General features: G+C 41.3%; 1 protein-coding gene and 1 pseudogene across 15 annotated transcripts in view; one reads left to right on the top strand and one right to left on the bottom strand.

Annotated features, from left to right (window-relative positions):
- Arsb (arylsulfatase B) overlaps positions 1–27766 on the bottom strand; it is a 301469-nt gene that overhangs the window by 108225 nt on the left and 165478 nt on the right. For 7 of the 15 annotated variants that reach the window (XM_087201178.1, XM_087201184.1, XM_087201183.1 and 4 more), the window contains exon 7: positions 8557–8676. In XM_087201178.1, coding sequence (XP_087057304.1) covers positions 8557–8676 — 120 coding nt within the window. Of the gene's footprint in view, positions 1–3398; positions 7289–8556; positions 8677–27766 lie in introns of those variants that run through there. The other 8 variants (XR_015447385.1, XM_087201174.1, XM_087201179.1 and 5 more) reach the window with 2 other exon arrangements.
- LOC106008192 (spermine synthase pseudogene) lies at positions 18237–19410 on the top strand (annotated as a pseudogene).

The following is a 27766-nucleotide window of genomic DNA, read 5'->3' as shown; positions in this document are numbered from 1 at the left end:
TTTAATTAGGTATAAGATATAAACCATTAGACAGATCTATGCTCTGCTGGACTGGATGGATCCATGTATTGGCCTTTGACCAACTCTGTGCCCATGGATTCTGAACCGTGGCTATGATCACAACTATGAGCTGGCTCCGTATTTTGTTTCCCCATGGCATGGGGCATCAGTCTCCAACTGACCAACCTGACTGTGGATGAAGCCAGTGTGTAGGGAAAGAAGGTAAGCCCTGAAGGTCAGTAGATCCAGGGAGAAATTATGGACCTGGCCAGCAGTGCTAGCCCAAAGAAAAGCCCACAGCTATTAAACTACAAAAAACAGCATGAGGTTTTACTCCAAAAGTGACTCCTTCATGCCAGGCTAGAGAAGGAGAAGAAACCCTGTACAGCACCCCTCCATATGAGAGTGTTTAATCAGACATTATTCTGCAAAGGTATTGATTAAGATTGAGCCAACTCTACTTCAGGGTTTCCAGTGTTACCTTCCCACAGTGACTGGGTGAGAGACAGGCACACAGAAGGTGCAGGCTAGACACAGACCACCAGAGAAGCTGAAGCTCAGGCCAGGAAGGACATGGGCTCTGCCCTCAATGGTAAAACAAAAAACAAAAAACAAAAAAACAAAAAAAACAAAAACAAAAACTAAAACAAAACAAAAAACCCAGGCCTGGTGAGTGTGGTTTAGAGGTGGCTGGATCTGAAAGTATTGATATTAAGTTTAGCAGTTTGCTTGAACCCCCACCCCATTGCCTACATCCAGCAGAGACTAGTGGACTGATCACTCTCTCCACCTACCAATATGAGCAAGGACCTTAGTGTACTTAGTGTGAATGGTTGCCATTTTTTGGTGTGCATGAGAAAGAGAACTCTGGAGCAGGGGGACACCTCACAAGCCCACAGGCAGTGAAGCTAAGTGGAGAAAACCATGACTTGCTGGATCCCAAGATTGCAGATCCTAGAAAGAAACTGGTTACTTATTCAAAAAGAGGAATTTTTTTGACTCAGTTTTTTTCTTTATTGTTTTTTTGGGTTTGGGTTTTCTCTCTTTTCTCCTTTAAACTTTTTTCTTTTATCTTTTATTTGATTGCTGTTTTTTCTTTCTTCTTTTTCTTGTTTATTCTTTTGTTACTTTTATCTAACACTATTAATTTCCTTTTATTCCTCAGATCCTCTAGCTTACTTTTCTCCTCCTATTCATCTTCCATTGATTAATTTTTCAAATTTTATTTTTTTAAAATAAATTAAAAGCTAGCAGAAGGAAGGTTAATAATTATAAAGAAATTAAGACTAAAAAAAGTAATACAAAGAATCAATGAATTGAAGACCTAGTTGAAAGAATACAAACCCTTAGCCAATCTTGCCAAAAATTACCCAAATCAATGCAATGAGAAATTAAAAAGCTGAAATAACAACAGACACTGCCAAAATTCAATAATTAGCAACTACTTCAAAAATCTGTATGCCAATAAATTGGAGAATTGAGAAATGAAAAGATTTCTAGATACATATGAATTATCAAAACTGAACCAAGAAGATATAAAAACCCTGAATAATCCAGTAACATACAATGAAATAAAAGCAGTAATAAAAAAACCTACCAACTAAGAAAAGCCCAGGTCCCACTGGATTTACTGCTGAATTCTACAAAAACTTCAGGGATGATCTAATGCCATTGCTCCTTACACTTTTTAATGAAATTGAAAAAGGAAGGAGTACTCCCAAAGTCATTCCTGGAAGCAAGCATAATCCTGATTCCAAAACAAGACAAAGATCCTACCAAAAAAAGAGAATTACAAGCCAATCTCTTTAATGAACATAATGCAAAAATCCTCAACAAGATACTGGCAAATAGAATGCAACAAGTCATCAAAAAGATTATACATCATGGCCAAGGATGCAAGGATAGTTCAACATATGCTAATCAATAAATGTAATACATCACATAAACAGAAATAAGGATAAAAATCATATGATCATTTTAATAGATGCAGAAAAAGCCATTGACAAAATCCAACATCCATTCAGTATAAAAAACCCTGAAGAAAATAGGTGTAGAAAGACTATCTCGATCTGATAAAAGTCATTTATGACAAATCTACTGTCAACATCATATTATATGGGTAAAAACCTGAAATGTTTCCCTCTAAAATCAGGAACAAGACAAGGACATTCATTATCACCAGTCCTACTCAGTATAGTATTCAAAACATTAGCCACAGAAATCAGACAAGAGAAATAAAAGGGATGTGTGTAAGAAAGGAAAAAGTCAAATTATCACTGTTTGCCAATGCCATGATCCTCTACATAGAAGTCCCAAAAAATTTCACCAAAAGACTCCCAGAATAACCAAGTTCTGTAGCACAGTAAGATACAAAATCAAATTAAAAAGCTTCTGCACAGCAAAGGAAACAACCAATGGAGTGAAGAAGCAACCTATAGAATGGGAAAAAAATTTGCCAGCTAATCCACAGACAGGTCTAATATGTAGAATATATAAAAACCTCAAAAGAATTTGACCCCCCCAAAAAATAGAAGACCCAATCAACAAATGGGCAATTGAAATGAATAGATATTTTTTAGAAGAAGTACAAATGGTTAATAAACACTTGAAAGTATGTTCAACATCTCTGGCCATTAAAGAATTGAAACAACACTGAGATTTTGTCTTACTGCAGAAAGAATGGCTATCATCAAGAAATATAACAATAACAAATAATGGCAAGGCTAGTGGGGAAAAAAGAACACTTCTACCCTGTTGGTGGGAATATAAAGTAGTGATACGATACAATATTTATCCTCTTGTGTCTGGCTTCTTTCACTTAACCCAATGTTTTCAAAGTTAATCCATATTGGAGAATATATTAGAACTCTATTCCTTTTAATGACTGAATAATATCCCACTATGTATATATCTTATTTTGTTTATCCATTTGTCTTTTGATAGACATGAGTTCTCTAACATACCTCGTAAAATGACATAAAATAATTCTTTTATTTTTCTGACTTAAATAACTTTATCCTTGGACAAAGACTGGACATTGAAAGGGATGGAATTTATATTAATAAATTATAGTGATTTACAGTTACATAATTAAATTTGAATGGGTTTTACAAATATTACCTGATTATTTCTAAATTATATTTAAAGAGACCATCCTTTTCAAGTACCGAGTACAATGTCTAGCATATAACAAACACTCAAAAAAAAAATTTACCAGCTTTAAAACAATGTTAGCTTTCTGTTACTGTAATGAACACACAAGGAAAGTTTCTTTTGGAGCACGGTTTGGGGGCTGGACAGTTGCTTCCAGGTGCAGCATGGCAGTTCATCATGGTGGGTACACGGTGGAGGAAGACTGCATCTCATGGCAGGAGGAAGCAGAGGGAGGACACAGAAGGTCTTGGGCACACTTTTAATGACCTACTTCCTTCACCGAGGTCCCGCCTGCTAGAGGTTCCAACACACCAAATCTTTAGTATGTGGGCCTTTGGGGTCACTGAAGATGCAAAACATAGTGTAATACTTTTTAAATTAAATTGTTTTAAAAATTGAGGGCCAGGGATTTAGCTCAGTGGTTATGGTGCCTGCTGCACAAGCACAAGGTCCTGAGTTCAATCCCTGGTACAAAAAAAAAAATTTGTTTTCAAAATTGAGCATAACCTCAGGCAAATTTTTAGCACAGTGTTATTATTTCAGAGTCAACTGACCAACATTTACAGAACATCTACTGTGTGCCAGGCATTATTATGGAAAGCAAGACTTTAAGGATTACATAGACTTTTTTTTTGGTACCGGGGATCGAACTCAGGACCTTGAGCTTGCAAGGCAGGCAGTGGAACCACTGAGCTAAATCCTCGGCCCTAGACTTCAAGGATTATCTAATTCAAACCATCACTTTATCAGGGGAAAACCTGAGGAACAGAGAGGGCTAAGGGGTTTGCCCACGGTCATTCTACCTCTAAATAGAAAAGTTGGATCCTGTTTCTACCATCTTTCTTCAAGTAGCAGCATGTGATAGATGCAGGTGACTTGATTGGGCAATTACTCCACCGGAGGCTAATTGTGCCCACTGTATAGAATTATGCCATAAATCTAACAGTCCCTTCAAAATATGGGGTTCTCCTCCCCATTTAACTATGGGGTAGACTTAGAGAACTGTTTATCAGTGGAAAAAAGGTGGAAGTGGCAGTGTGTGACTTTGGAGCCTGGGTCACAAAAGACACCATAGCACCCTACTCGCTCTTTCTATAGATCACAGCTCTGGTGGAGTTACCTGCCCTGTGTGAGGACCTCAAGCAGCTCATGCTGATGCCCTCCTGGCAAGGAATCCATCGTAACCACAGCCTTGTAAATGTATCATCTCAGAAGTAGGCCTGTGAACCTCACTCATTTTCAGGTGACCACCTCGCTGGTCCACTGCTTGACCAGTCTCATGAGACCCTGAGGCAGAACCACCCAGCCCAAGCACTCCCACAATCCTGGCCCTCAGGGAGGGTCACAGAGGTGAAATAATAAATGTTGTTTTAAGCTGCTAGATTTGGTGGTAACTTATTACACAGCAAAAGAAAACAAATACATTCTCTTACTAGCATTTTGTTTTTACTCCTACCAAACACTATTTTATATGCATTATAGATACATTTTAGTGGATATCATTGCTATATTTTAACAGATTTATCAGATATGTCACATACCATAAAATTGGCAAATTTAAAAATTGTGATAAATCCCCAATTTTACCATTTTTAAATGTACAGTTCAATGACATTAAGTGCATTCACAATATCCATGGCTGACATAATTTTGAAAATATTAATTCTGTCTCAAATCTGGAACAATCACAGTAACAGAGATAAACTAGTCTATTATCAATAAAATAAAATCTCAATTTTTAAAAATAAAATTACCATTTGGAACTCTTTAAATCCACTGAATGTGGAACATTCCCAGTGTACACAGTAATCAAGGACAACCAAGGAATTGGGGACAGCTGTCGAGGGCACAGCAGGGAGAGCAAACAGGTGTCCTGTAGTGGTGGCCTCCAATCTTAGAACACTAATAATGGGAACACTAATGGAAAGAAAATAGAGGACAGCCAGGCTCAGTTTGTCCCTACTATCTGCCCTAGGCTTTGGAGTGAGAGATGACATTTGCCCAGCTGTTTGCCAACCCAGAAGTTGGGCTAAGGCTGGAAACAGATGTCATTAGTTGGAAATAGATGTCACTAGTTCTAGCACCATATCCTTCCAATAGTCTTGTTTCAATATAATACCAGGCAATTGTGACCAGGAAATACCACTACTGAATTGAAAGATGGCTATATGATCAACCTGAATAACATTATTTCGTGGGTTTTGTATCTAGTGTCCTATGAAGAATGGAAATGAAGATCACTGGCAAGAGAGTATCTTGGCAGGGCTAGTTCCCTTCTGTCCCCTGGAGAGGACACCACAGCCTGGGTTCTGCATGTCCTACGACTGCCCAGCTATGCAACAGCAAATAGGACAGCAGTATTTTGGAAGACACTGATGACAGCCCTGTGTTCAGTGCACCGGACCAGCATCTCTTGTGGTGTGAGGCTTTCTCCTTTTCTCGTTTGTTCATTCATTTTAAATCATGCGTTGTCTTAGGTGCTGAAGATAAGCAATGAACTAAGCAGCAGAGCTAATGAAGCGAGTACAGTTCTTGCCCCTGTTCTCTGAGTATGACACACTGTAGCTAAACTGGACGCCCCACCTTAGCAGGATGTTGGTGGGCCTGAGAAAGGGCTGCAGGTCAAACTGTATATCAGCTTTTCCCTACCACAGGTCCCTAATACAAGCAGACAGAGAATTAGAGACAGGGAGGTAGCTCCTCTCTACTGTACCGAGGCCCAGTGCCCACCTCCATATCAGGAAAAAAATGACCCTTTCCTGGGGTTTCTCTTCAATGCCTGGAACAGAAGTGTAGCTTGTTGGGCCGGGGATTTAGCTCAGTGGTTCCACCGCCTGCCTTGCAAGCACACGGACCAGAGTTCGATCCCCGTACCAAAAAAAAAGAAAAAGAAAAAAAAAAAAGAAGTGTAGCTGGTACTGAGTTAGGAGAGAAAGGCACAATCATGATGATGAGCTTCCATGTAACTTAGGAAAAACCTTGCTGGACAGATACCACAGACCCATGTGCCCCCGCCCAGTCCTCCTGGCATCCCCCGGGGCAGGATCATAGAGTAACCTGGCCACATTCTCTGGGCTGGGCTGTGGCTTCAGCATTAGGGGCCAAGAGAAGTCAGAGCTCAGTATCTCCCTCAGTCCAGCTGCTCACAGAAGAGAGGTGACGCAGTCTTCTCAGGCAACGGACATTGGAGTCAAGAGGAATGGCAAGACAAGAGCCACAGGGGAGTTGGGGGTAGTAGGAAGTCTAGACAGAATGAGCAATGGCTGGGGAAAGAATCTAGGATAAAAACACATTTCTTTATTGTAAAAACCAAAACTAAGATGTTGGCATATTGCCATGCTGGCCTTCAAGAAATGGGCCTTCTGCTCCCTGATGAGATGTGTGGGTGAGGGATGAGCAGAGGGGTCATCACTGCCCAGAGAACGGGAGCCCCAGGCCAGCAGAACCCAACAACCGTCTGCCTGCTTCCTTCGTTTGTTACAAGAAATGTGAGTCACTCCAATAAAACCCGTTACTGGCAGAGGGAAACCTAACGTCTGACTTGTGAGGCAAAAAGAGCCAGCTGCTCTGGCCCCCAGGACTCAAGGATCACTTCCAAGTCAAGTCTCCAGCTGTCCCACAGCTGGGAAGAGGGGATGAGCCAGCCAACCGCCTCCAGACACAGCCTAGGCCAGCAGCAGGAGTGCTCAGTGTGGTTACCTTCTGAGATGCACCAGGAATTGAAAGTAGACTGGTGTAGTTTAGGAGCAAGAGAAGGGCCAGGTGAGGTGGGGGTGGGGCAGGCAGAGAACAACTGGGACAAGAGGCTGCAGCAGTCAAGGCCCGAGGTGTAGCATGCAACAGAAAGACATTCCCACGTCTCCAAAATCCTACATCCAGGGGCCCCAGGCACCAGTGCCCTTGGGGTCACAGTGTGGGTCCTGCTCTGGATAGTGCACAGGTACTGAATGTTTTTGATAGAACTGCAGACGGGTGAGGAGCTGCCTGACGATGTGGGGGTACTCTCTGGACAGGTCGTGTCTTTCTTCTGGGTCCTGGTCAATATCAAAGAGCCACAGGGTTTTGGTTGGGGAGTCCGATGAGCGTACCTCAGAAACACGGTATTGAGATGGTGGAGGGAACCAGGATCCACAGCCTGATGAAGAAATGAGACCGTTTACTGGGGGAGAAGCATCATGGGCAGGGTCTAATTTCAGCAAAAGTCTGGGGACTGGGCTTCATGGCTTTCGGGTGTGGGCATGTACACAAAATGTGGCCCTTAGCGCTGTCTCTAGATTGGTCTCAGAATCTGGCTTCAGGGCTTCCAGGAGACATATTTTGCTGCTTTACAACCAGGGACATCCAGAAACGTGTGTATGTGTGTGTGTAAGGGGACGTTTAGTTGTCACAATGAATGGGGGATTAGAGTGCTACTCTATTTAGAGGGCATGGATCAGGGATGCTAAAATGTCTTGCAATGCGTGGGCCAGTCCAAATGACGAAGAATCACCTTGTTGAAAATGCCCAAAATGCCAAGAATATTATCATTATAAATGTCTGGTGTTTTTTTTCTGTCTTAAGGATGGAATCCAGGGCCTGGAGCACTGAGCTACCCCCTGTCCAAGCTATATCCCCAGACCTAGCCCTATTATAAGCACTGCATAATTTCATCACAGCCTTAACCATCTTACCACGTATTTACAAAGGATTGAAAAGATGTCATGTTAGAGAACAGCATCAAGGAAGCAGCCTTGTTCCCTAGCTACACCACTGGTTGAGGGTGTAGCTCTCAGGGATTCACTGCTGATGGGGTGTGCTGTTTGACAGCCACACAGACCTAAAACCCATATTATCCACAAAGCATTCCAATGGTATTTATTCCTTTCACACCCACTACAGCTAATTCTCAATTTTGGTTTGTTTGCTTCCTTTTTTTTTTGGTCAGGATCAGTAGATGAAACCATTCCTTCTCATCTGGAGGCATAACAACAATGGAAGCTGTGGATTTGGGAACATGCTGAGGGTTTTTTTTGTTTTTTGTTTGGTACCGGGGATTGAACTTGGGTCCTTGCGCTTGCAAGGCAGGCAGCGGAACCACTGAGCTAAATACCTGGCCCAGCTGAGTCTTAAAAGTAGGACTAGCAACTCCTGAATAAATACCTCCTTATTATACACATCAAGAAGTATCATGAAAGATTTAAAGGACATGTAACATTTCAGGCGGCTGAACAAAGTGAGGGGAGTGGTGGGCTCAGGAGTCTTGAGGAGATAAGCAGTGATTAGAACATGAGTGATGATGTTTCCAGAAAAATGTCCACAGGAATAAAACACCAAGAGCATGGGTAGCCTGGAGATAATGCCCAGAGCATGCAGTGAGACCCAGTCCACTGCAGGAAGGGACACTGGTTAAGCTAAGCACTCTACCTGGGAAGCCCGTGAGGAGTTTCCAATTTCCGTGTCTGATTGCAGCATGGACAGAGGTGTTAAAAGTTGAATATTCTGGAAAAGAATCATCTTTTGCTGGAGTCGTGCTGTTCCCAGGACCTGGGAAGAAATAGTTTGGAAGAGTTAGATTGCTGGTATTGGAACATGGACTTATAAATCAGCATTTTTATGTCCTTCATGCAGAATAGTAGCTCTTATTCAACACTGGAGTGCAAATGTGTGTCTTGCCACAGAAACGAATCTTTTATTAAATATAAACAGAAAGCTTTAGTTACATTAAATGTCAGTCATAAACTACTGCAAATATAAAGGAAATCCCAAAGAGATTAGAATACTAATTCATCCTTAAAATCACTACGCTTTGCCAATGTGCAGTTGGCCATGTGCAGAACAGTGTTCTGTTAAAGCAACGTGAGTTGTTTTTTGGTATTTGGTATTGGCTTTTTTTTTTCCCTCTTAAATGTATAAGTTACATTTTTGTGTATGCTTATAATAAATTATAAAATACACATTTAATGGAGTCTATCTCAATCTAGGAGAGTTCAACCATGCCTCATTCATTCATTCACACATCCATTCATTCGCAGCAGTGGGGATTGAACCCAGGGCCTCACACACATGCTGGACAAGTGCTCTACCACTGAGAGGTATGTCAGACCTTTTTTGATTATTAGCCAGGGTCTTGCTAAGTTGTGATCCTCCTGGATCAGCCTCCTAATTAGCTGGGATTACAAGTGTGCACCACTGTGTCTGGCTACATATATTTATTTTTAAATCACGTATGAAATCTAAAAGTAAGTAACTGCTCACTCAGGTAGTCAGAATAACTGTAAGAATAAATTTTGTATACAGATGGCTGGTATTATCATGGGTTACATTAATTTATCATTTTGAGGTCTTATAGTAATTAATTGGGATTTTAAGGGGACCAATTACTAATATCTACCCACTTTTGAGTTCTGAATCAATTAAGAAGGAGAGGCCATGCAGATGGAGCTAAAAAGATACTGCTTTTGTTACTACTAAAGCCAACAGAGTGAACTTGGCTTCAGATCTGTGGCAGAGGCTCTGCTAATAAATGACCTTTCATTTAGAAAGATTTAGCTGCCATCTGTGATCCTTCCAGACAACCCCACCGCACTCAGCACACCAGACTGCTTCTACGTAGCCAGCAGACATGTGGCTCAGAAATTCAACACAAAAGCAGGTTAGGGCCCAGTACACTCAGTTCCTCCTTTGGGCTCACTGCATGGAGGAGTGGAGAGGTGTGGAGAAAGTGCAGCTCTAGCTGAAGCCTGTGGTGCACCCAGGCGGAAACAGGTGGAGGTTCCCCAACCTCATTCCTGAGTGTACAAATTTAAAAGCCTCAACTTTAGATCTAGCTGGATAATATTCAGTCTGTTTTAAACTCACATTTCTCTGTTAACTTTTCAGATAGTCACAGCAATCATTTTGGGAGCACTTCAAAAGGCTGCCAGCCTAGTAACTAACAGGCATGGTGCATGGGGTTTTTGTCCCTGCTGGGTACAGACTGAAAAGTGGCATGTGCCTGCAGTCCTGGCTGCCTGGGAGGACCTGGCAGGAGGACTGCTTGAGCTCAGAGTTCAAGGTCAGCCTGGGGAACACAATGAGATTCCATCTCAAAGAGAAAAAACAAGGTTTTGCGAGCACTCTCCTCCCCAAGCAGGACTCCAGCACTCCTCCTAAGCAGGGAGTGATGTTGACAGTGGAAAGGCAGGGATCCCACTCATTTTGGAAACGATCCTGTAGATACACATGGAGACTGAGCCAGTAAACGGTGGTGGTTTCAGAGCTTCAGTCTTAATAAGCACACACCAATAAATCCTCAGTTCCGAAGAGGAAAAACTTTTTGACTTCTTGCTTTTCTGTTTGTGGGTATTTTGGCTCCAACACAAACAGATGCGTCTAGTGGTGGAGGTGTGCAGGGATGTCTGTCGTGGGAAGTGGATTTTCTGTATACACACTGATCAAACTGTTAGCCCTCGTGTCTTGCCCCTCTCAAGCTGTGTGAAGGTCATGTTTCCATACCAAAGATGGTTACATAAAACAAGCATGATTGGTGGACATACACACAAGAGGAAACAGCTATCTCAGGCACGCTTATATTTATATACATTTTTTTCTTAAAACAAATAAGAACATAAAATACCTAAACAATAAATAAATCTAAGACTAAACGATGAAACATACTATCATCTTAACTTTTTTTAAAATTTTAAGACATTAAGCAAAGAGAAAATAACAAAGAATGATACAACCAATGCCCTGTTAGCCATCACCCAGAATGAATATGTTAACATTTTGCCATATTTGAGTTTTTTAAAAAAAGAAATTGGACAGCAAAGATGAAGTGGAAGTCTCCTTAGTTGTCTCCTCAATCCTAGTTCCCCCCCCACCCAGTCTTCCATGGGCTGCTTCTGCCCTTGTAAACTGCAGTAGCATATGTGCCAAGGGATAAGACATATTACTGCTTTATGCTTTAAAAATGCACACACATCTGTGATGTTAAACATATTCTGCAACTTGCTTTATCGCCCACTGCTGTGTGTTTAGAACTCTGTGATTATATATGTTCACATGTTCCTCTTAACTATTTAATATTTCACCATATAAAAATACCACATTTTATTTATCTAGTCCCCTCTAGGGCATCTAGGTTGCAATATTATTATTATTATTAGCTATTATTCAGTGAACACCATTGTCTACATCTCCTTGTACACACATGCCTGAATTTCTTTAGGATGAGTCCAGAAGCAGAACCACCCATCTGCAAGATACACACATTTCTGACTTTACAAATATATCATCGGCCCTCCTACTGGTTAATGTCCCATATCTCTACATCTTACACCTGAGACTTTCACACTTAAAAACTGTTGTCTATCTAAAAATTTCAGAGAGAACCTTCATAATTTATTTTTAAAATTTAATCAGCAAGAGCTATCTTTTTCTGTGTCAATTCAGGAGTAAGCACTTTTTAGTAATACCTATAGAGAAAAGTACACAAATCACCAGGGTGCAGCTTGGTGAGCAGTGAACTGTCCCCAGTAAACAACACACCAGTCAAGAGACAGAGCACTGCTAGAACTTCGGGGTCCAGGTCCCCGGGCTCCTCTCACCTGTCTCCCAGGACCTGGGCTATCCCAACTTTGGGCAGCAAAGGTGCCTTTGCCTGCTTCTGGACTTAATGTAAATGGAAACTATATATAGTATGTTACTCTGGCCTATTTGGGTCCACATAATGTTTATGAAATTCATCTACACTGTTGAGATTCAGCCTAGCTCTAGTACTTCATTCATTTTCATTGTTGGATAGTATTATGTTGTATGAACATTCCATTCTCCTCTTATATTTGGACTTAACACCCACTCGGAACTGATCTGTCTATGATGTGCGGTAGGAATCAAGCTTCTTTTTTCTGGCATGGCTTTCAACTGACCAACCACCTTTTACTGCAAAGATTGTGTACACTAAAGGTATACAATATGAGGTTTTGAGATACACATATATTGTAAAGTAACTCCTCCAGTCAAGATAATTAACTGCCTATCATTTCACATTATCACTTTTTTGTGAGACCACTTAAAATCTACTCTTTAAGCAAATTTCAAGAATACATTGTATTGACTATAGTCATCATGCTGCAACTCAGAGTTCCAGAACTTATTCATTATAAATAAAAGTTTGCACCTTCTGACCAATCCTTACTCCAGTGTCCCTAGCAATCACTGTTTTACTACTTCTATGAGTTCTACTTTTTTAGATCCACATATAAGTGAGCTCATCCATGTATTTGGCTTATTTCACTTAGCATAATGTCCTGTGGGTTCACCCATGTTGTTCCAAATCCTAGCCCATTTTAATTGGGTTGTCCTTTTATTCTTTAGTTGTGTTCTTTTTATATTTTAGATACAAATCCCTTATCAGATGCTATATTTTCTCCCATTCCATGGATTGTCTCTTTGGTTTCTTGATGGTATCCTTTGAAACACAAAAGTTAATTGTGATAAATTCCAGTTTTTCTGCTCTTGTTGTTGTTTAGGAGTAACAATACAAATGGATTTGGGCAGTGACTCAAAGAAGTGATGAATTCACAAGAATGGACCACAAGATGGAATTTATCAAATTGCTTATTCAAAAAAAAATCTGTAATGGTACTGACTTTGCTTGCTTTGAAGTAACACTGTGTAGCCTTTTGTATAAAACAGACAAATAGAAATGGTTCAGTTCATTTCCTTTTAAACATACTTAAATTAAGAAGGTTTTAGATCAAAAATTTTATTTGGGATATATACAAGTAGGGTAAATGCGTAAGAGATGTTACTGGACAATTTACCAGTTGCCTTTTTCCCAAAGTTTTGTAACTTGCTCTGATACAATGATTCAAGAGAAAACCTGGTTATAAAAATGGATCAGAATTAAACTTTTAATTCATTCTATTGTTGCTTTGGTTTTTAGTGCTATATCTTAGGAACTATTGATCAATCAAGGTCACAAAGATTCACACTTACGGTTACTCTTTTAAGAGTTCACAGTTTAAGTTCTTATATTTAAGTCTTTGGTTCATTTTGAATTATTTTTATATATTGGTAAAACAGGACTCCAACTTCATTTTTTGGTGTATATATTTCCAGTTGTTCCAGCATTATTTGTTGAAGAGACTGTTCTTTCTCTATTTGATTATCTTGGTATCTTTGTCAAAAACCAATTGACTATAATGGGAGATTTTTATTTCTGGACTCTTATTTGTATTTTATTGATCTATTTCTGGACTTTTATTTCTATTTTATTGTTCTATGTGCCTGTTTTTTTTGTTTTTGTTTTTTGTTGTTTCTGTTTTTTTGAAACAGGGTCTTGCTTTATAGTTCAAGCTGGCCCTGAACTCACACTATATAGCCCAGGCTGGCCTTGAACTCACAGTGATCCTCCTGCCTCAGCCTCCTGAGTGCTGGGATTACAAGCGTGCACCAACATGCCTGGCCTATGTCGAACTGAAAAGACTCCTTCAGTCCTAGGTTGAATGCTTTTATCATGAAGTGGTGCTCAATTTTGTCAAAAGGCTTTTTTGCATCTATCAAGATTATCAATAGCTCAGTGGTTCTGGCACCTGTCTCGCAAGCACAAGGTCCTGAGTTTGATCCCCGGTACCAAAAAAAAAAAAGTATAGTACCTTAAAGCATAGTTTGGGTCGGGGATTTAGCTCAGTGGTTCCAGCGCCTGCCTCGCAAGCGGAAGGACCCAAGTTTGATCCCTGGTACCAAAAAAAAAAAAAAGATTATCAAGGGGCCAGGGATTTAGCTCAGTGGTTTTACCACCTGCTGCGCAAGAGCAAGGACCTGAGTTCAATCCCCGTACCAAAAAAAAAAAAAAAAAGAAAAGATTATCAAGTGCTTTTGTTGTTTATATTTTTAGGTGTTACACCAGCCTTACATTCTTGGGACAAACTCCAATTGGTCATGAAATATAATCGTTTTTATACACTGTTGTATTACATCTGTTAGTATTTTGTTGAGGACTTTTGTATCTGTATTCATAAGAAACACTGAATTATTAAATTGATGTTTTCATTACTGAACTGAGAGTATACAGAACAGACTGCTGGGATGAAAGACAAGAGACACAGATTTCTTAGAAGGTCAGTAAACACTAAAAATTTATCTGACAAAGTTAGACTATATCCAGATTTAAGAACTATTTGTTGAATAACAACTACATAAATAATGTATGTAATACAGCATTCCGATTCTAAAATTCAATAACATAAAGTGATGAGCAAATTGAATCTGAGAAAAGTTTTGAAGGTAAAAACCCAAGATTTTTGGTGACATATGGTTATAAAATCATTAAAATTCCAAGGGCTTAAGGGTGATTATGGGGAGGATATTGTAGGTATTGGTAGAACAGAGGTGCTGGTGCAGGAAATAGTGGGGAGACTGTGTCTGATATTAGATATACTCATTTGGGGAATGAATATGAGCTCCAGGGGAAATGTCCACCGTATGCTGGAGCTAAAGGAATGCCCTGTATGACAGACCCAAGCCCACACTGATTTGAACATTCCCAGCCACAATGTGGTCTCTGCATACTAGGGATGGATTAGGTGTCTGGAAAGTGAAGTAAGAGCAAAGCAGAAGTGCAGGAACAAAGCACTGAGGGCCAAAGGAAAACCATTAGCAAATGAGGTGGACAAAAATAAAATAATATGGAGAGGAAAATGGTAAACAGGAAGCAAAGAAAGCACAGGGTTTCAGATCTTGAGCCAGAAGCACCAAACATTCCATCCCGTCAGCCTGACAGATAAGAAGGCGTTGCCCTTTGTTAACCTCCGAGTAGAAACTAAGTGGTAACAGGTAAGCATACACAATAACGTGTATCTTTCTTTTTTTCCTTCTGAGCCGAAAGCTATCTCTGAGATAATAAAACTTTCTGGCCAGGCAGAAATATTCAGGTATAAGACTGATTAACTATAGGCACTGATTTTGGAGGTAAAAAAGGAGATGATTCGCTGCCTGCTGCACAAGCACAAGGACCCGAGTTCAATCCCCGGTACCAAAAAAAAAAAAAGGAGATGAGCAGAAAACTTCAGGGCACATGAAGGAAACCCTACCCTACATACAACGCAGTAAACTCCTTATCTGAGCAAATCTGAAGGAGGTCAAGTTTCCAGAATAAGGTGGACTATGGTTTTAGAGCAGAACTATGTTCTGCAGATCTGAAAGCAATTCCAGAAGCACTTCAGGAGTTTTCAAGAAGGGATATCAAGTTAGTGGGTAAGGGTCCACCCCTCTATTTCGTCTACCTCTCTATTTCAACAGAGCAGTTCAACCTATAGCAAGAATCTATAGTATTGGTTAAATATATTGTCACTTGAAAGACAATGATTAGTGACAGATGATGGATTCACCAATGGGGAAGGGGCTGAGGGATGCCTAGGGACCCTTCTGATCTTCATGAACAGCAACCCTCTCTCTTGAGCAGGCTGGATAGAGCATGCTTCTGACTCTATGGAAACTACTGTGTAATACAGTTAACAATTGTATTTTTATAAAACACATTTTTTGTAACTATACAATTTATAAGTTTATTGTATATTGTTGAAAACTACAGAAAAGTGGGAACAAGAAAATAAAAATTACCTGTAATTTTATTAGTTGCTGTTAACATTGTGGTGTATAAGCTTTGAGGCTTTTAACTAAATAACGCTTTAAAAAATAAACACATTAGCTGACCTGCAAATAAGAAGAGGAAGTTCAGAGAAGACACGAAGTTTTCATGCCCAAAGAAAATAGCATGTATGTGTGGGTTGGCAAGAAATTAATAGAAAACTTTATATCTATCCACATATGAAAATGAGCAAGAACTGGGTTGCCTTCTGAAGAGGGGAATGGTAAACCTAAGGACTAGCCGAGAAAGGTGCTTCTTCAGGATGCGTGGAGGGAGAACAGAATGACACAGTCATCAAGAGGGCTTCCTGTTTGTTTCCTGGACACAGGAAGATGAGGGCAAGCAACAGAAACCAAATGGCGAGAGGGATGAATTCAAGAAGAACTAGATTTGTCTTCTAAAGCTTTCATGGGAAGCAATAAGAAATAATAATTAAAATAATGTTGAGGACAGCTATTATTTATAAAATATAGCATAGACAAGGTATTGTTTTAAACATCTGCTGAATGAGGAAACCAAGGCACACAGGGATTAAGGCACACAGTTCCATTTTGGCTCAATATATGGAATGTCCTGACAGAGCTTCCCAAAGCCTAGAAGGACAGGCTTCCATGGAGAGGGCTTGGGCAGGAATCCCAAGCATTAGTGAAGGGTGAACAGGATGATCTCGATCTCCTCCTCTCTGAAATGCTGCTAAAGTAGAATGAGCTGGGCATAGTCAGAGAGTGAGGCATAGGAAGACTTCCTTTGTGACTCTGGAGAAAAGCAATGCTAGAGATGGTAACCAAGGTACTGGAAAGGGCTGTGTGTTTGAGGTGAAGTCCTGCCACCCACTGTCCTGGAAGGCCACAGGGCAAAGCAGCACAGAGCAGGCCCTTCTGGGTCAGACTGCTTGGGTTTCAATCTCAGCTCCTTCTCTCACTAGCTGTGTGGTCTTGGTGTTAGCTGGCCTCCTGGGCTTCACTTTCCTTGTGTGTATAATGAAGATTACAGTATCACTCTCATAGGACTGTACAGCCTAAATGTACCACACACTGAAAATGTTCAGTACTAAGTCCAGCATACGGAAAGTGTGCAATAATCGCTATTATTACCAGTTGTGCAATCTTGGGCAGTGTTCTGAACTTCCCATGCCTTAGTTTACTATCTGTAAAATCAGTTTGACAATACAAAGGAAGACAAGGCATATATGGCGGTTAATATGGTATCTGGTACATAGTGAGACTATTGTTAGTGCTGCCAACATTAAAGATAATACAGTAGTAGCCAATACTTAAAACACTTACTAATTTGCTTATAAACATAAAGCACTTTTTAAAGGTTCTATGTGTGTTAACTCACGTCATCTCTGCAATAGCTCTATGAAATGGGTAATAATGCCTGGCACAACTATTGCTGAATTTTAATTATCACAGTATAATACAGTTTATTTTTCTTTTACTTCTCCTTATACCCAAGACATAGAAATGTAGGAAAAGAAGAAGAAAGTAGGCAGAAGTCATTATTATACTAGAAAAACAAAATAAAACCAGAAAAACCACATAAAAAAACTTTAAAAAACAAAACATAAACCCACTACACTGTCTGGGTTTGGAAAGGACCTATATTTGCTCCCACATTCATGTTCCAGAATTAGAAAAGATTTGAGGAAAAATTATTTATGGATGGAAGCTATAATTTGTCACTCTGAGAATTTAGTCCCTTTTCTATCCTATTGTTTCGCCTGCCATTTATTTCCACTGAGATCTCTGTGTTTTTAATCATTTTTGTAATTTACAAAGACCGGTTGAAGATTCCTTCTCCCACAACTGACCCATTTGCTTTCTGCTGCCAGTTGATGCCATCTTTTTACTTAATGATGAGTGCATATTTTCTTACAGTAAAATTTACCCACTTGGATTACTTAGGGGAAAACTCCCAGTTTTTGCAGAGACTTTGTTATCAGCATCACTGAGACACAATACCCGACACTTGCAACTTAAAGGAAGAAAGGTTTATTTTGGCTCATATCTCAGTCCATGCTTGGCAGGCTCCAAAGGAGACACAGCAGCCAGAGGGCCACGGTGGACAGGAAGCAGAGAAAAGGGGGGAGCTGGGGAGGGAGATGAACCCTTCCAGTCTGTGCCTTGTGACTGCCTCTTCCAGCCAGACCCCACCCACTGACAGAGTATAGTCAGCTCTCAGTCCCTGATCCAATTACCTTCCAAAAGCCCAACCTATGTGCCCATGAGGTTTTTTGGGGAATGGGGGGCATTTAAGATATAAATGACAACAATTTCTTACTATGGAATCTTATCAGCTATATTTTTAGTAAACGGAAAATTTAGGTTTAATCAGCAGCAACTACTTCCAACTTTTGTGCTTAAAAGTTCTTAGGAGGCACTCCTCACCGGCTGCAGCCTGACATGTCTTGCAGCCCCGAGTCTCCCGTGGTGGCCTCTCTCAGGCATAGCACAGGGCCTCATCTCACTATGGCAAGCAGCACGGCACAGCACGCTGGACTTCATGCTCGGCACCAAAGCTAATGGTGAGACCATTCTAGAAGGCCTGCAGTACATTTTCCAGGAGCAGGGCATAGCAGAGTCGGTGCATACCTGGCAGGATCATGGCTACCTAGCAACCTATACAAACAAAAATAGCAGCTTCACCAGTTTGAGAATTTATCCACATAAGATTGGTATTGCTGGACCTTCAGAGTTATGACAGTGATATCCAGGGCAAAGAAGAAATTGACAACCTTTTGAACAAAGTAGAAAAGAGAATGAAAGAACTGAGTCAGGCCAGTATTGGGCAGGTGAAGCGTTTACCAACCATAGTTCGAGGAAGGGCCATCAACAGATACTGGCCCACTGCTGATGGGTACCTGGTTGAGTGTGACATAGATGAAGTAGTATATGATGAAGATTCACCTTATCAGAACATCAAAATTTTACACTCAAAGCAGTTTGGAAATATTCTCATCCTTAGTGGGGATATTAATTTGGCAGAGAGTGATTTGGCATATATCCGGGCCATCATGGGCAGTGGCAAAGAAGATTACACTGGCAAAAACGTACTGATTCTGGGGGCCAGAGATGGAGGTATATTCAGCAAAATAGTCAAACTGAAACCAAAGATGGTCATTATGGTAGAGACTGACCAAATGGTGGTTCACGCATGTAAGAAATATATGCGCAAAACACGTAGTGACGTCTTAGACAATCTTAAAGGAGACTGCTATCAGGTTCTAATAGAAGACTGTGTTCCAGTACTGAAGAGGTACGCCAAAGAAGGGAGAGAGTTTGGTTATGTGATTAATGATTTGACAGCTGTTCCAATCTCCACATCTCCAGAAGATTCCACATACGAGTTTCTCAGACTGATTCTTGACCTCTCAATGAAAGTATTGAAACAGGATGGAAAGTATTTTACACAGGGGAACTGTATCAATTTGACAGAAGCCCTGTCGCTCTATGAAGAACAGCTTGGGCACCTGTACTGTCCTGTGGAATTCTCAAAGGAGATCATCTGTGTCCCTTCATACTTGGAATTGTGGGTATTTTACACTTTTTGGAAGATAGCTAAACCCTGAAGATGGATATCCCAATGATGTGTGCTGCAGATAGCCTTCCTGACCTCCATATGCTGTATATACCATCAAAATGAGTCAGGCAATTTACTGTGACTTCCTTAAAGTTTTCTCTCTCTTGTTTTTTTTTGGTACTGGGGATTGAACTCAGGTCCTTGAGCTTGCAAGGCAGGTGGCGGAACCACTGAGCTAAATTCCGCCCCCCCCCAATTTTCTCTTTTTAATTTTATTTATTTATTTATTTATTTATTTATTTTGGTACCAGCGATCGAACTCTGGTCCTTGCGCTTGCGAGGGAGGCAGTGGAACCACTGAGCTAAATCCCCAGCCCCAAGTTTTCTCTTTTTAATTATTATTTTTAATTTAAAAAAGCAAATGGGATGTATATTTTGATGAGCTATGGTGTTATTGTTTTTGAAAGTCAGCTGAAGGACAATTAGCACAGCAAATACTGCTAAATGCACTGACCCCCTAGAATGTGACTTTTGTTACTTTTTATTTCTGTGTGGGTTTTTTGTTTTGTTTTGTTTTGATTTTGGTAGAATTTAAATTTGGACCTTTGGAGGACTGAGCATCATTGTTTTTGTTTCAGAGGGAAGTTCTTGATGGTTTTTAAAAAATTTACTTAGATTTTAAAATTTGGTGCTTTTAAGAAAGAATTAGAAATGAATAGCAATGCTTCAATTAAAGTTACAAAAGAGATTTAAAAAAAAATTCTGGTTTTTTTTTTTTTGGTACCAGGGATCGAACTCAGGTGCTTGCGCTTGCGCAGCAGCCGGAGAAACCACTGAGCTAAATCCCCGGCCCCCAGAAAAGTTCTTAAGAGTATCTTGTTGCTTATTTATTAGGTGAATCAAGTGCTTTCTTCTAAAATATACATTAAAGTTTAATTGGATTGGCTGTGCAGTTTTTCCTGCACAGTCTAATGACAGTTCAAACAAAGGATTTCAATCCCTCAATGAAGTTCAGGTTGCTATGGTCCCTCTGTCCTGCCAGGTGGCAGCTGTGCACATGGCAGCTGGAGGGATACACTGGCCTATGTGTGGCTCTCATCTCTAGCCTGCTTGTGGCCTCACTGGTCCCAACAGCTTCAGGCTGAGGTCAAGACTAAGCTTTCATTTTGCTGTGTGGCAAGGACTTCCATATCCAATTTTAGTACATGTGCTGCCGAAGCGAGCACAAGGCTTCCGTATCCACATGGGAGGCTGTACACTGTTGTCTTGTTTCTTAATTTAAAAATCATTATAGATCTAAAAACAGAAGCTTTTCTCTAAAAATAGTTTCCTAAAAAACACTGGCTGGAAACCAGCACTCTGAGCTGATGCTTTACTGACCCTCTCTGCTTAGCTTCTGAAGATGGAGAGAGCCCCAGTGCCACATGGATGGCCCTCCTAGCTCCACCCTCAAACTGGGGTGCAGGGCTTCTACGAAGTTAGCAGCAGAACCCCTGTGCCCTTCTTTAGTTCTGAAAAAGAACTGTGAGACAGTGCGTGCATTTTAGAAGCCTTTGGAAAAATCTCTTTGCGGTCTTACTAAGTCATTCAACCACTCTGTTTCTGTTTCCTTCTATGTAAAATGAGGATAAAAATGCTGCCCTACCCATGGTGACTGTGAAGAGGAAATAAGATCCTGGGTGTGGCCAGCACTTTGCACCTGGTAGTAAAGATCCCAGATCCCTGCAGTTGCCACTGGACTGGGAATACAGACAAAACTGATTTACCAACTAAGAGGAGTTGTTTTAGTCAGGTTGGACCTAGGACTATGACTGATAGCCATGAAAGTCCAGATGCTACTGACTGCCCAACCTTGTAATGACAGGTCTTCCCAGTTAAGAGAACAAAGGATTGTTAAGAAATTATGAGGCGAGGGCTGGGGATTTAGCTCAGTGGTTCTGCAGCCTGCCTTGCAAGCGCAAGGACCCGAGTTCGATCCCTGGTACCAAAAAAAAAATAAGAAATTATGAGGGTTGATGTGGTCACATCACCTACATTCTAGATGATAAGTTCTACATAATATGCTAAACCACAGGTCTGGCCCAAAAGTGTGAAAACAGAGTGAACCAGGACAGACAGTCTTAATTCTTGCTCTACCCTTGGATCACCTGAGTCCTGTAGTCACCTTCACACCTAACTCTGGCTCTCTTGACCCCAGCCCAGCTTAGCCCTGGCCTGTGCCTGGCCCAGTTTAGCCCAGCTTGGCTCAATATGGGCTCCTGGCTTTTTGGCCCCTTTAAGGACCTGAAATGACCATGTTCAGCCGTACCAGTTGTACCTATATTGGCCTTGCAGGAGAAACCTGCCTCCCCAGGAGTTCCCCCCACGGGTGGTCAGTTTAGTGATGTGGAGGTTCTCAGATGTGCCTCTCTGACAGCCATCCATCATTCTGATTGTCGGTACTGGGTACCTAGGGTGGCAACAACACCACCGGGGGCTTGGCTCAAAAGAGACATTCTAGGGCCAGGGATTTAGCTTAGTGGTTCCGCCGCCTGCCTCACAAGCACAAGGTACCGAGTTCGATCCCAGGTACCAAAAAAAAAAAAGAGAGAGACATTCTAATTCACATATAATTTTGGAGACAATAAAATGAATGCAACAGCCTTCAACTGCATATACTTAAAATAAAATAAAACATGAAGAGTTCGCTGAGGCCACATAACTCATGCTGAGGAAAGAGAGTATGTGCTGGGGTGGAAGAGCAGACTGACCTGTCATGGATATGCCAGGAGCAAGCACCTGAAGAATAGAGCAGAAGGAAAAGAAGAAAGGAATGAGGGAAGCAAGAAGAAAACAAAAAAGAGAGGAGACGGGGAGGGGGAGGCAGGGTGCCAGATCAGTCAAGAATCTGGGGAGGGCTCAGAAGCCAAGAGGTTACAGGAGTAGAATGAAGCTCAGAGCAACTGCAAATCAAGAATCACTCAATGCCTGACTTGTAAGGGAAACTAACAAAACATCAGTTGTGTTATTTTTCAGTTATCCAAGCCTGCTTGCCAGTTTTACCAGAGCTAGTTAATGGCAGTGTATGTTTGGGATTGGGGTCTCTGGCTTTGAAGTCAGATCCCTGGGGTAGCTCCTCTGCTCAATAGCCCTATAACTTTGGGCGTTTTCCTCAGCCTCTGCTTTCTCATGATGAAATGAGTAATTATCTCGTTTTTGTTTTGTTTTGAATTAAATAAGATAGTACACTGGGAGCCTTTAGCAGAGACCCTGGCACATAGTAAGCTCTCAATAAACATTAACTGTTATTATTATCTATTAAATATATAGTAGTTATTAAAATGATATGACTTAGTGAAGCCAATGATTTTCAGACTTTTTGCATGGCAAAATCTTCCCTTTAAGCAAACTCTATGCTGCACCCCTTACACAAGGCAGTTAAAAGCAGGGCTTCCCATCCATCATAGGTTACTTTTGGCAGTCCCTAGAGGTCCACTTGGCCTCCATAGACCCCAGGTGGAAGCCCATGGCTGGGTACTGCATTCAGGCCAAGGCAGCAGTAGGAGATCTGGGGCCATGTGGCTCAGCTCCTTCTCATGGCCACCTACCCTGAGCCCCTGTGTAGCTCTGCCAGTGTGGACTGGAAGGGTACAATAGGGAGGCCTGGCTACCATACAAAGTCCCCTGCTTGCTGGACTTACACTTGATTGCTGTGAACTTTCTGTTCCACTCACATTGCTTACTTAGAATCCTGTTTGTCCTTGGTAAGAGCCTTACAACATGCAACAGGAGTATTGGGAAAAATGTGCCAGACATGAAGCTAATCAGAAAAAGGTGAGAAGGAATATGACGGGTGTTATTTATTACCTACAGGGGGGAAATCAAAATGCTCATAATTTTTATAGATGTACTCCACATGATGCACTTTGAATGAATCTAAGTTTATGATTTTCAGTTTACAAAGTCAATTTCTCAGACACCTACTCACTCAGTTCATATTTGATATTTTAAGAGTTCTAGTGAAAAAAGAGCTTTGATGTGGCTTGCTCAGCCTAGACGGAGTTTAAATGTTAATCGTTCTTGAACTGTGCATAATAAGTATTCAGAGAATGTGCCTATTTTATGGGGAGCTTCAACAGTTGGTCAATGTCTGACACTGCCAGGACTGTCAACTGAGAAATGTACACCAACAAAGAAAAACCAATTCCCAGTGAATCCTCAATTCATGACCATCTTGGTAAATTATGCTATATGTATCTGAAATGGGCCAAGGACAGATCTTCTCATGCTTTGGTTTAAATCGAATCTTGAATAAATAACATATTCATTTATCTATTAAACAAGTATCTATTTTTGTTGATCACTATAGGTGCTGCATATCAAGTTCTCAGAATGAATAAACTAGAGTCCAGTAGGTAATAGGAAAATAATCTTGCTAGAACATTATAGATTCTAACAAAGTGGAATAAACATTTGTGGCCTGAATGAACAAGCACCCAGACTCCAGAGGAGATATGAACTTCCCTGGAAGGACTCAGGAAGATAGTGCTTGCTAAGCTGGGCCCTAAGGACAGGATGAATGTGACAGGTAAGGAAAGTGTGACAAAGATGATCCAGGTAGAAGCGTGGCCATTCTTCTCAGCTTGTTCTTCTCCTTAATCTTTCTCCTTTTCAGTCTCTAAGTGAGAAATTACATGCAGAATCCTCACCCCAGTTCCAGACACGGAAAAAAAAAATGCTCCCTCAGGCCGAGTTGCTAGCTTTACCTAACATTCTTTTTCAGATTCCGTCACACTTTCTTCTTTCTCTGTTCATTTCTGAAGAGTTTTAATTCCCCAGGGTTTCAGCTCAGCATTCCTCTGGGTATTTTAGACTCCAAAATCTCATCTCTTATCGAAATTTTTCTGTCTACCAAAGTTCCAGGGGCTCTTACCCAGACTAACTTACCCCAGAACCAAGTGGCCAACGTCTAGCCTTCTTGGTTTAATCACACATTGCCCCTTCAATCGGGTGTCAATCCTGCATCTGTAGGGAGAGAATCTACCCTCCAGCTCCTGTTTCTGACCTTGGCCATGAAAACAAGTTCAATCTCTTTAGTCTGTCTCTCCCCCACTCCTCCACCTTCATGTTGACCCAAGAGCCACTTGGCCCTTTTTTCAGCCCTGTGCCTGGGGTGTGGTGGAGGGGCAGGAGTCAGAAATCTACATCTGATAGCTCATGAGGTAGCTTCCAAGACTACTCTTCCCTTATGTCCCCTATGCATTGCCTTGTCTAGGATTCCCAACCTGGGTGCTGTATTTCCGCTTCTCCCTGCTATAGTGAAAGTGGTAGAAATGTGGGCTGGAAAGAGAGAGGGGCAGAGTATGGAACGCTGGAGAGCACCAATACCAAAAGACAAAGAGAAGGGCTGGGGATTTAGGTCACTGGTTCCGCTGCCTGCCTTGCAAGCACAAGTTTCCAAGTTCGATCCCTGGTACCAAAAAAAAAAAAAAAAAAAAAAAAGACAAAGAGAGGAAGGAGCCCCTCAAAGACTAGGAAGGAGGAGTTGGACTGGAAGAGCTCAACAGCAGCCACAGTCCATGGAGGAGATGGTCAAGAGAGGGAAAGTATGAGAAATCAGGAAATAGGAGCACTGGATTTGACAAACAGTATGACATGGAGATAGCAGTGGCACTGGGCTTTTTAATGCCCATATAACCATGAACTTGAGGTCCAAGAGCTTACATCAACAAAGACATGGCAGATGGAAAGCAAAGTGTGCATTCTCTCTAATCATCCTTCAATTAAAGTGCTTACAGATGGTCAGCCCTGGCATAGTGTTCATGTATCAGCCCCCTCCTAGCTCTGATCCTTCCGCACAACAGGCTCAACTAACAAGGAATGATGGCTACCCATTGGACACACATTTTTAGTCTGTCTCTCTCTAAATACACGTTTTTAAAGTAATTGGTAGAGCCCATCAACAAATGGTTATAAATAGGCATTGTGTGTATATAAAAAAAAGGGAAACTAACCAAAATATCCATCTTGAGTCTATGATTAAGATGATGAGCATGAAGTGGCTGAGTCGTCTGTTCTCTGGCTCAGGATAAAAGAAGAAAGGCTCCCCTGCCCCCAGCCACAAAGCCTCATGGTCCAAAACGCCTTGCTGAAGGCCAAGCTCTTCCTGTTTCTGTGTAGGTTTTGAGCGGATTTTTGGATAATGATGAAATACTGTTAATTTAATGTGGTACTTAATTTGAAAGAGGGCCTTGCCCATGCTTTAGCTCATGATGGCTTTCAAGACAAGCCTGACCTTTCTGGGCAGGCTGGTGATGCCATCTAGCCAAAGCCTACAGGCCCAGGCTGGGGTAGCAGCAGTGACAATTATGGTGTAGAAAACTGAAGCTGGCTGGCATCTATCCAAGCACAGCCCTCCATAGTATCCCTGTTCATGGCCCCAAATCCCACAGGTTACACACATCTTGTAATCACTGCAGTGAGGGCCACAAGGTGCTGTCTGCCAAAGGTGGAAAAGCTAACATGCAAGATAACTCTTTCTAGCTTACCCTGGATCTTGGCAGCAACCCAGGTGAAATAAGGATGTTTTCTATTTTGAGAAGATATTAGGGTCTCACATAAACTGAGATTCAGAACACAATCGCTTTTTCCAAAGAAAGCTGTAAATAATCTGAGTCAGTAAGCAAAGACTGTCTTTTCCCCCAAACTGATTTAAAGAGAAGGAAATATTAAAGTAGTGCCACCAAGTCTTCTGATTAGCTTTGAAAAGGTTCTGTTTCACACAGGATTCATCTTAAATGTCCTGAATTTGGATCTACTGATTTGAATTGAATAGCCTGATTGTAGGGGTCTGAAAGATAGCTATCCCGAGATGCCTGAGCAATCCGAGTTCACTTGTGCATCCATAATCCCAAAGCATTTCCTAAGTGCTGGGCACCTCACAAGGTCATGAGCTAACTCGGCCCGTGGGAGGATGCATCCTTCTCACTCTCCCGTCCCTGCTACTGGTGCTAGCTGCACACTGTCAGGGAGATGTGTTCAGCACGGCCCCGCTGCTAAGCCTGTATATGGAAAACCAATTACGACAGGAAGCAAAACAAGACACAACTGAATTTTCCATCTGACTCCAGTGAAAATGTTTAGAATCACGCAGATTTAGAAGTAGAATGGAAGGCCTGCTATCACATGAGGGGCTGTTTTGTTAGAGGAAGGTACCTTACAGTGGTTCAGATGAGCAGAATCCCCACAAGCAGTGTAAATTTTGAAAATATGGCCAGTTGATCCAATGTCTAGTCCTGGGCCTAGGACAGACTGACACATAAAAAATCCTGGAAGGATGAATAACAGGTACCAAAACAGAGGAGAAGGTGGATCTGCTGCTGGATGGCCCTGTAGGACAACCTCAATCTTCAGCATCTAGTTCTACAGTTTGAAAGGGCTAGAGAAGAGTTTGAGCATTCCTGACATAGAGAGGTGATGATATTTGAGGGGATGGAAATGCTAACTGTTCTGATTTGATCATTACATGCCATATACATGTGTGGACTTATAATAGTTACCCCGTAAATACATACAAATATCATATGCCAAAAAATCTTGATAATGTGGAAAACTAAAAGACCCTGGAGCAACACCCCTATACCCAATGGCTTCTCTCTCAAGGAAGAGTGATGAACAGGAAAGTGGGGGTATTTGTAACTGACCACTCTGTGCAACTCCCAGAGTTGGCTTCCTGAATGGACAGAAGAAGCAAAGTAGGAAGCTACTCTCAGGGGCCAGAGGTCACTCGTGGTCTCTACTCCCCAACCAAACATCTCATCTAAAGGGCCTCCCTTTCAGGCTGAACTAACATGAAAGACTTTCCCCCTTAACTGACTGAGGGTGTGCATTTTTTATTTCCTTTTGTAGTACTAGAACCTTGAACCTAAGGAGTGCTGAGCTACTTCTTCAGCCTTTTATATTTTATTTTGAGACAAGATTTTGAACAGCCAGGAGTGGTGGCACACGCCTGTAATTCTAACATTTGGTAAGCTGAGGCAGGAGGATCGCCACAAGTTCGAGGTCAACCTGGGGTACATAGTGAGTTCAAGACCAGCCTGAATAACATCGTAAGACTCTGTCTCAAAAAAAAAAAAAAAAAAGATTTTGATAAGTTGCCCAGGCTGACCTCCAACCCATGATCCTTCTGCTTCAACCTCCCAGGTGGCCAAGATTACAAGTGTGTACCACCACACCCAGCAAGGCTGTGTGTTTTAGAAAGAATCACACATTAAAACAACAATAGCAACAAATCAACAAGATTTTTCTGAACATCTTCGTTCAAGGAATTATAGAAAAGCATTAATCAATTTTCCTTTCTTTCTCTCCTTCCTTCCTTCTTCCCTTCCTTTTTGAGGATGTGCCATGTATTGTTTTAGATGCCAGAGAGGTACGTACAGTAGAGTACCTTCTACCCAAGAAGCTTAGAATAAATTGGAAAGAGAAATGTCAACAAAAGGC

This window comes from Heterocephalus glaber, unplaced genomic scaffold (assembly GCF_053883595.1).
Source record: "Heterocephalus glaber isolate CG9 unplaced genomic scaffold, H.glaber_assembly_v1.0 deba00001757, whole genome shotgun sequence".
Taxonomy (NCBI): Eukaryota; Metazoa; Chordata; class Mammalia; order Rodentia; family Bathyergidae; genus Heterocephalus; species Heterocephalus glaber.
This window is presented reverse-complemented; position numbering and strand designations above follow the sequence as displayed.